General features: G+C 37.5%; 1 protein-coding gene across 2 annotated transcripts in view; it reads right to left on the bottom strand.

Moving 5' to 3' along the window:
- Positions 1–1032: 1032 nt before the first annotated feature.
- MRPL22 (mitochondrial ribosomal protein L22) overlaps positions 1033–10629 on the bottom strand; it is a 50157-nt gene continuing 40560 nt past the window's right edge. For both annotated transcript variants that reach the window (XM_020974619.2, XM_020974620.2), the window contains 2 exons: positions 10299–10368; positions 1033–1317 (listed from right to left, as the gene is read on the bottom strand). In XM_020974619.2, coding sequence (XP_020830278.1) covers positions 1106–1317; positions 10299–10368 — 282 coding nt within the window. In that variant the 3' untranslated portion in view covers positions 1033–1105. The remainder of the gene's footprint in view (positions 1318–10298; positions 10369–10629) is intronic.

Here is a 10629-nt window from a genome sequence, read left to right as displayed (position 1 = left end):
TTCACACAACTCACAGCTAAGGTGTTATCCTAAAACATGGCGTTGAACACACCCTTCGTTCTAGCAGGAGCTGTCAACAGGAGTGTTACAAGACAATATATGCATGTATACCTGACTACAGACCGAGGAGATGCTCAACATTTTGCCAATTCATTGCTGGCTCTCTACCAGCCATTAGAGGTAGCAGAGTGCCACCTACTGCTCTATTTCTGGAATACAGAGAGAAAGATTTGGGTTTGATTCTTTACTCAGTAGTGAATCATACTCTAAGTCATAGAACCCTAGGACATCAGAGCTGGATGGAACCTTAGAGATTATCTAGGTCTCCCTTTCATTTTAGAGATAAGGAAACTAATGCCCAGAGAAATTAAATGACTTGTCTGAGGTGACATGGCAAACAATTCAATCTTGAACAAGGTGTTTACAACAAAAAAACATTGTCAGGGAGTCGTGGTTAACCGTCCTCTTTTCTACAAAAAAAAAGGTTGTCAGAATAAAAATTATTCTCATGGATTCCAGCTTTTTCTGTGCTTTAAAGACAATATAGAAATCTAAGATATTTCCTCATATTGGGTATTAAGCTGAGAAGTTAAAATACATTAGTGCTCTATTCACTGCTCTGTAGCTACAGTGCCAGAACCAACATCACTTCACAGCACTCCCTAAAATGGCGCAATAGATCAAAATGCAGATACTCTCACCTTCACACAGAGATGGGAGAACTGAGTCAAGCAAGGGCAGACTTACTTTCTCAGACTCTAAGACTGGTCTGCAGTTGTCAGTCTCAAAACTGCCACCTGCAGGACAACAGCCAGAAAGTTAACACTCTCTTTGAAGTATACCTGAAAAAGCTTTTCCAATAATCTCCTCTCTGTAGGGTTGAAAGGTGATCTTCCCTTCTAATTTGCAGACACATACAAATATGCCCAGAGGCTTTTATGATGGGCGCAGTCTTACAAATATTAATATAAAAAAAGCAGCTTCCTTCGGGAAGGATACACAGTACTGCAAAAGCCAATGACAAACCACAAAAACATTTGTCTGTTTTTTTTATTTATGTTTTTGAGAAAAAGGAGAAAAATATACACAGTGGGGTTTGAATTCATCACAGTGAATGAATGATGGTCCGATTCCGAAGCTCTTGAACATACTCCTTGGCATGGGCATAGCTCGTCTTTGGCTGCTCAGGAGAAGGAGGGGGTCCTTCCACCAATTTCACAAAGTAATGGCAATAAACCTTCTCCATAATGCCACAGAAACCTCGGCCATGGTAGCGGATGCGTTTCAAGCACTGACCTCGTCCAGAGGTGGATTCAGCTAAAAACGGAAAAGAGAAAAAGAGTCAACTTTAGAAGATGCTACCCAGCAGCAGCATGGCATTCTGTGTCTTTATCTCAGCTTGACTAGAAAAGGAATACTTACAGGAAGTCAGAGCTGAGACAAAGCTCTGTGTGCCTGTGGCAAGGTTTGAAAATCTGCCCCATGATGGGTTAGTCTCCCCTAGATTACATGAATCTTCATTCATAATCTAACTGACTTAACTTAGCACAAACCAAATACCAACATGCCATGAAGATTTAATTTTTTTTTTAGTATTAAATATGTATGCACTTTTAACAAGAAATCATTCAAATATTCTGCTGAGTCACCCTTTCCTGCCCCTCGCACAACCTTCTCTAAAGCATGATCTGTGCAGTCAACCTCCACTGCTTTTGCCTGTGTTTGTATCCTCAGCACTTAGCAAAGTGCCTGGCACATAGTAAACACTTAACAAATGAGTGTTGACTCAGCAACAACCAGATCTAAAAGAACTGAAAGCTGATTGGTCATTCACTGCAGGGTATGTTCATGAATGCTACTATGAATGAACACTCAGTTGTATTAACATATATTTGCACAATGCCCTAAATTAGAAAAGAGGATGTTAGAGCTGAAGGAGATATCTGAAGAGATATTTAGTTGAAACAACTCATTTAATATTAATAGATGGGAAAACTGAGGGCCATAATGATTTGGCAAGCAGACAAACTGAGATTATTATAACCCAGGTCTCCTGACTCATGCCTAGTATGGTACTCTTTCTGATTCAATAAACATTTATTAGGTGCCTACTATGTCCCACTATACCACAATGCCTCCTACACACCATGCTGCATACTGTTCAGAATTGTAAAATGCATGAATCTTTCAAATGGTATATAATTTAATTCCATTAGTTCAATTTTCTGAAGAAACCCAGTCACCCAAAATACTGTCCTTTTAATTCCTTTTCCAAGCTAATATACTCTATCATTTCTTTTTCAAAAGTACAATTTTCTCAACTCAGTTTTCCCTTTTCCTTTAAAATCATAAAGTCTACTCTTTAATTAAGGAATTTTAACCACTTCAATTCATATCAATATTTATCACTCTCATGTTCTTATTGCGATACAATTAAGCTTTATGTATATTTAGCATATGGTAGGAGAGAGAGGACTTCTCTCAAAGTATTCTTTAGACATCTCCCTAACCACAACTACCTTGTGAAAAAGATTTTGGCAGTGGTATCTCCACTTTGCAAAACAGAGAGCTAAGGAAGTCTGAGTATAATAATGAAGGAGTTCTGCCCTGCAGATCTGTTCAATCTCCTCCTAACCTCAAATTTCCTACTGGCTCTTTGAAAATTCATTTCAAGGTTTTGGAAAGAAAGCTACACTACACAGATCTTTATAAAACAGAGCACCATGGGAACACTGGGCTCAAGGGCAGCATGGGAATCCAGTGTTAGAATCTGCACAATACTCACAAAAATGGGGGCTTTTCTCCTACCCAGAAGCCATATTCTAACTAACTTCTGAATTCACCTGAAACAAATGATGCATAAGTACACTACTGCCAAGAAAGCATTATTTAAATCCTTGACTGGCTTCAAACTAAATGGCTGAACTACTTGTCAAAACAAGATGGGAGCATTTTAGTTTTGTTTTATTTTGGGGGGGAGGGCTGTTACTGGGGAATATGTTCACCATTCCCCTTCCACATCCTCAAAGTACCAAATTCAGAGGTGTGTGTGTGTTTGTATGTGTGTGTGCAAGCACACACACAAGTAGTGAAAGCTCAGAAGCAGTAATCTTAATGACTCACATTTAACCCCAAAGTCATGAAACATCAGCTGTAACTCTGTGACACTTTAACAAAATAGGCCTAATTCTTTCAAAAGGAAGTTGTTTCAAAATACTAAATGTGTTATTTGGCACATAAGAAAAATAACATTATACACTAGAGATCTAAAAGAGTCATGAACTCTTACAATATCCTCATAACTGTTCTTCCTGCCTCCGGTGTCTCACCCATCAATCCTGAATATTAGGGCCACATTAATCTTCTTAATACAGTGACCCTGCTCAAAAATCTTCCAATGCTCCTCAGGGTCTCAAGGATTAAGGTCAAATTACCAAGTTTGATATTCAAAGCCCTCTATAATCTAGTCCTCAATCTTTTCCAACACCAAATACAACATGAATTCTATACGCCAAGCAAACTAGTTGCTTCGTTGTTCCTGGCACTGGAAAAAAAGCTCACTTCCACCTTTGCTTCTGTGTTCCCCCTAGCTAGAATACCCCCCTTCTTCCTGATATTCCATCCAAATCTTAGTTGTCCTACAAGGTCCAGTTCCTGCACTCAAGCCTACTCTAGCCATTCCAACCCATGTGGATGAACCCCTACAATTCTGCTCTGCATTATTCAATCTGGCACACAATCAAATGTTATCTTGTATTGTGATGTCTTATCTCTCCAAGTAGATTATAAATTCCTTGAAGGTAGGTAATACATCATGTTTCTTTTATCATATACATGTCATATTTCACCGGAGCTCTGTGCTAGGCATTCACTAGATACCTTACAGACAACGTGTAAATAAGAGTTAAGATACCTCCAAAAACTGAGGAACTTAAACGTTTTAGATCACCAATGTGGATCTTAAAAATCACAATCACCAGAATGCAAACACGACCTTTTCGTAACGCTTTTGCCTCAGCAGCTCACTTTCTTCCTCACTTCCTGCCACAAAGATTAGCTCACAAAGTCAATCGCTACACAACTCATCACTTCTGATGCCATAAGTCACTGAGACCTGACACTTGATTTGTCCTCGTTCACTTGTTACGAGCTATTCCCAAAGCCTTTGGTCATCATTATAAGTTTAGAAGAGAAATGAACTTTTCTAAGTCTGTGGTCATGCAACACCAAATAACAGTTTCAGACTGATGACAGCCGTCTGAAGAAATTAGGTTATAATGAGAACACATGCTACCAAAACCCACTGCACTAGAAAATCCCTTTACCCTTGCTTGTAACAAGAGCCTGAAATGGTTGCTACTGGGACAAAATGGCCGGGGGGGGGGGCGGGGGAGCCAGTCTTCTACAACTGTAGTCACAAAAAAATTCTTTTTCATAGTATCACAAATCCAGAACTGAAAGGGACTTTAGAAGCCATCTAGTCCAATCACCTCATTCTGATGAAACTGAGGATCAGGAATGCTAAGTAATTTGCTCATGGACATTATATATGAATATCTGAATAATATGTCTGAATATATATTATACATGAAAAATATAAGGGCTAAAATAGTCCTACAAGGTAAGTGTCTTAGTAAATAATACCATCTGCCTTGGGTTACAGTCTCAGTTCCATTCTTGGTGAAATCAGACAGCCAATCAATCACTCAGCAAATGAAAGGCCTCAAAAACTGAAGCATAATAATAATAGCTTAATTCAGATAGCTCTTTAAGGTTTTCAAAGTACTTTACATTCATAATCTCATTTGATTCTCAAGACAATTCTGTAAAGCAGGTGGTGTAAGTATTGTTATTTCATCTGACAGATGAAGAGGCAGAGTCTCCAATAGGCTTAAGACTTTTCCAGTAGGCTAGTACCTGCTGGAACCCAGATCTCCTGACTCTAAATCCTGGGCTCTTTCCACTCTGTATATGAATTCAATGCAATCTGCCTTGATAACCTAGAATGAAGTACTTCTCCCAAGTGGCTTGGAGGTTAAATATGGCCAAGAATGCTATGGAATTGCCGACTGTACCTTTCAGAGGTCCAGGTAAATACACTACTGCTTTATAAGCATATTTGACCTTCTTCCCTCACCTAAGATATAAAAATTAGGTTGGGTCATTCTGTTTATAATAAGCTCACTATTTACAGGAATTTATGATCACCTTGATTTTCATTAGAATTCAATTACCACCAGCTAAGAAACACATCTTCCTGTGGAACTGAATAAAATTGTTTCAATCTGGTTTTGTATGCAGAGTCATAAAGCAAGAAAGGTCACTAAGGCGGTTTAGGAAAATTTTCTCGCTCCTCATCACCTCATCTCCTGCTGAGTTTCTGGGCATTCCCGAACATTATTTATTCATGCTGTTCCTATAGGAAACTGCTTATGATTAACTACCATGGCCCTGCAGTCATCTGAGTTGCCATTTTGATTTCCCTGTGCATGTGCCAGAATATAATTAGTAATACGGGAACCTGATTTAAAATAAGATGTTTCGATGGAAAGTCACAATTTAATTGAATTCTAGAAGTAGGTGTAGTTACCTCTATCAATTCCAGGTTAGCAGGAATCAGATTTCATTTCACCCAGAATAAACAGTTCCTTTAGGAAAGAGGTACTGAGACAAATAAATGGAATTTTAGATTATTTTTTCACTCTATTTCAGAAAAGTTCTAAAAAAGCTTCTAACTAATTTTCTCACGGTGGTTCAGTCTATTTTCATGTAGAGAGGGGCACACTTTTAAATTTTTTTTGAAGCTCAACTACTTTTCAATAAAAAGTCTTCTTACAGTATAATACAGCCTTGGCAGATTGCGAATTTTTTGCTTAGGCATCAACATCTCTGTTTGATTACAAAACTGCTGAGGTCAGTAGTAATTGCTGCTGAAGTTAGGGGAAAACAACAGCTTCAACTACTTTACCTAAGAATGGTAGGGAGAGGCCCAGGGAAGCTTTGTAATAAATGCTGGACTCCTTAGAGGGAAAGAGCTTGCTGCAAAACATCCCTTACAATTATATAAGCACTTTATGGCTTTCAAAGCACTTTCACTTACATTATTTCACTTGATATCCATCAAGAATACAAAATCAAAGATGATACCCGAATATCTGACCTCTCATCACAGCCTCCTACCTTCAGTTTATCCCCTCATCAATCCACCCTACGTGTTGCTACCAAAATCCTGTTATTAAAATATAGCTCTTATTACATAACACACCCTAGCTCAAAAATCTTCCACTGATCCCCTTGATCTATCAAATAAAGTCTGAAATATTATGCCTTGAATTTAAGACCCTTCACAACTTGAGGTCAATTTACCTTTCCAATTTTATCTCTCACTATTTCTCTTAACATACAGAGCATCATAGGATCATATTTTTAGAGCTGGAAGGGACCTCACAGGTCACTGAATGCAACGTCCTCATTTTACAGATGAAGAAATTGAGGGCCACAGACATTAACTGCCTGGCCAGTGTCACACAGCTAGCAAGTGTCTCAGGCAAGATATGAACTCAAATCATCTTGACTTCATGTCCAGTGCTCTATCCACTATACCATGCTGTTTCTCCATACCATAAATTCTAGGCAAACTAAACAACTTACGTGCTAAACAAACTCAGTGGGTTTCCCCCCTCTATGCTTTTGCACATGCTATTTCCTCCACCTGCAATATCATTCCTTACCATTTCCCACCCCCACTTATTCCTGTCCAATTCCTACCCATCCTTCAAGGTACTGTTTGTATTCCACCTTCCTTCATAAAAATGTCCCTGTTCCTAAGTTCTTCCTCTAAATTTAGAACTTTGTCTCTTATTCAAGAAACATTTATCAAATAACTAGTAAAAAAAAAGGGCTCTGGAGACACAAGGAAAAATGACAGTCCCCACCTTTTGCCTCAGGAAAATTTGAGGAAATAAATATCATTTTAAACTGCATAAGCAAAAGGATGAAAGACAAGATCAGGAGAAATAACTGGTGCTCTAGTCTGCCTAGAACATAGAGAACTAGATGAGGAAGAAGAACACATAAAGAACTAGACTGTGGAAGGTCTTTGAGGTCAGACCAATCAGTCAACACTTATCATGCCTCAGCCTGTGCATTAGGGAGGATTATTTTGACACTTCTGTCAAGGATGGATTTGACAGACTGAAGTCAAGGAGGACAGTTATGAGGTTATTACAACAGTCTAGGTAGGTGTAGTAATGGCTGATATTAGAGTTATTGCAGTAAGGAAAGGAAGGGAGGGGACACATGAGATATTATAAAGGTAGAATGAAGAATACATAGCAATTGATGTGAATGAAGGATGAAAAAGAGGAAAGCCGGTTTTCAGCTCAGCTAACTGGTGGGATAGTGGATTCCATTAACAGAAATAGAGGAGTCAAGCAAAAGGTCAGATCTAAGAGAGAAGATGACTTCAGTTTTGGAAACATCTAGGTTTCTTATTACATTTTCATATTAGAACCTGTTATTATATTTATTATGCACATGGCTTATCTCCTCTACTAGACATTAAGTAAATGCCATGAGCAGATACTTTGCTGCTTTCTTTTTATCTCTATGTCTTCCACAGATCAATATATATTTCTCAGCTGAATAAAGTATCACGATTTGAGAGAAATACAAATGCGTTGTCATTTGCTCATTCCAAGTTATATTAATACTTAAAATCTAACAGATTTCACTCAAATAGTTAAGGGCATTATTAAAGTTAATGCTTCTAACTGAAAGGATTATAACTGAAGATTAAAAAGAACTTTTACTACTGAAACTTGGTCTGAAAATAAATTATTTTAAAATCACCCCTTATGCTTTAAGTATCTTTTAAATTACATTATAGTGGACAGTAGTTATATTAATGACCTGAGAATCCGTTTGGAGGCCTAAATCCCACATGGTCTCTATTTACCTTCTCTGTGATGGACAAGTACTTAATGTCTTAAGTTCTGCTTTTCTGTTAATTTTCTGCTTTCTCAGGAATCAGTTTTCCCCCAGCCTCTGGCTTTCCCGTGAGACAGAGAAGACATGTACTACTTGTCCTAAGTTCGTGCTTCCCTGCTTTCTGCAAATGCCCAATGCAAGACCAGCTGGGGAGGACTGTATCATAAACTACCGATAAGACCCTAAGCTCTGGGTTACTGGCTCAGCAATGCTCCTCTATCCTGTAGAAATTAGACTCAATGAAAAAAAAATCAGCGGGATCTCTATGTTTGCACCTAGAACCCAAAGAGTATAAAACACTTCCTCTGAGGGGGTAGGGGTGGCTTCTGGTCACTTAATGTTTAGAACGCTGGTCCTTAATGCATAAATATATTCCTGCTTTGTTTCATTTTGCTTTTTGCTTTTTTTTTTTTTTACACTGAGGCCCACAGTGTCGTTACCTATAACTACCTATATGTCATCTAGGATGATGCACTGCAATTAACTAAACTCACTGATGACAGGACTGATTACTAACACTTGTTCTTTTTTTTAAAACTTGCAATAATTGTTTTTTAAAATATTTCAATAGAATTGGTTTTCTTTGTAATCCTATGTATTTTACTTTATGCACTGAAAAACATTATTTTGAAGAATCTTTAAGCCTCACCAGACTGCCTGAGAGCTCCATGACATAAAAAAAGGTTAAGAACGCCTGCTTTGAAAAGAAGCAGACCAACTAACCTGGGCATATCCTTCAACCAAGTGCTGCCACTACCAGGCATCTAGGTGGTACAGCAGATAGAGTGCTGGACCTGGAGTCAGGAAGATCTGAGTCCAAATCCTGCCTCAGAGACTCAGGCTATGTGATCCTGGGCAAGTCACCTAACCTCTCTCAGCCTCAATTTTCTCATCTGTAAAATGGAGATAACAATAGCACCTACCTCCCTAAGTTGTTGTGAAGATCAAACAAGATAACAGGTAGAGTACTTTGCAAGTCTTAATGCACTGTATACATGCTAGTTATTATTTTATCATTATGTACTCCAAGAGATCAGAAACAGGAAAAGAACTCCTACACACCAAAATATAGCACCAATTTTTGTTGCAGCAAAGAACTAGAAAAAAAGTGGGGGCCCATCAACTGGGTTATAACTGAACAAATTACAGTATATAAATGTAAATGTAAAGTAATACTATTGTGCTGTAATAACTGACAAGAGATGAATTCATAGAAACCTGGGAGGTCTTCTATGAACTGACAAAGAATGAAATGAGCAAAACCAGGAGAAAATTTATACAATTAAAATAACTGGGAAAGATATAAGGACTATGATCAATGTAATGACCAATCATAACTCCAGGAGACCTACAATTATTCATGCTTGCCACCTCTTAGCAGAGAAGTGATGGACTAGAGGGAAAGAAAGAAATATGTAGTTTTGGACATGGCCAACATGCAGATTTTTTTTTTGGACCATGCTTATTTGTTAAAAAAAAAAAAAGGCTTTTATTGGAGTGAACGGAAGAGTTAATAGGGGAAAGTGAATGGGGAGTGATAGTGATAGCAAAAAGAAAAAGAAATGAAGAAAAACTCATGAATCCATCATTTGATAAATACAAAGACAGCAGAAGAAAGTCTGGAAGGGCAAGTCACTTAATACAACACGAAGGACAGGGTTTGAAAATAGTATATTATGTTTAACATGAATGTCTATGTATAGTCTATGTCAGATTGTATGCCATCTTGAGGAGGAGGGAGAAGACAAGGGGGAAGAAAATTTAGAACTCAAAATCTTATGGAAGTGAATGTTGAAAACTAAGAATAAATAAATACTTTTTTTGAAAAAAATAAAATAGTATATTAAATGGAGAAAATACTCTCCCCCAAAATCTCCAGTGTATATAGTAGAGATTAATGGTTTCATATGCAGTCCTCTTTTTCTGTTCTTTATATGGGAAAATATTCATGTTTCTTGATATTTGTCAAGTGCATTATAACAAAAAGGAAAAATTTAAAAACTATAGGCAGCTAATCTAATTAACTGAAGTACCAGACCAGTGCCAATTATTTATCATAATCATTGGCTATAGGTTTCATGGCCTACATTACCTCAGTCATTAAAAGAACACAGAAGAATTATGTAACCTGGTTATTAACATTTGTATCTGGCCAACACTGGCATCTGTCTAAGATTAACCATTAACTACAATTTTCAGAGACTATGCTCAGTCTTAAGTTGCCAGACATGAAAGAATCTTATTAGAAAAGGCACTTGGGATCACTAATGGAATCCATTTTTCAGTACTAAAAATATCAAATCCTTTACCTATGTATAAATTGGATCTGTACTCTACATTGTGGTCTCTCACTGCCATGTCTTGTGCTTCTAAGAGAACCTATAACAAACAAAAGAAAAGAGTTATTACCGGTGACCCTTAGTTAAAACAGAATGTAGTTTCTTGCTTCTTAGTATCTCCATAATAAGACCACTCATTAGGTACATCCACAGAACAGTCAGTTTTAGAAAGAGCATCTGAAATAATAACAGAAGGAGGGGTGGAAGGAATTTTCCTTCTTTAGACAACATTTTCAAATATAAGAAATATCAGCTATACTGCTTAAGTTTTCATTGGAAAAGGCAACCTATAAAGCAAAAG

This window comes from Phascolarctos cinereus, unplaced genomic scaffold, assembly GCF_003287225.1.
Source record: "Phascolarctos cinereus isolate Bilbo 61053 unplaced genomic scaffold, phaCin_HiC Scaffold_2;HRSCAF=192, whole genome shotgun sequence".
Classification (NCBI taxonomy): Eukaryota; Metazoa; Chordata; class Mammalia; order Diprotodontia; family Phascolarctidae; genus Phascolarctos; species Phascolarctos cinereus.
The sequence above is the reverse complement of the archived record's forward strand: the minus strand, read 5'-3'. Positions and strand labels throughout refer to the sequence as shown.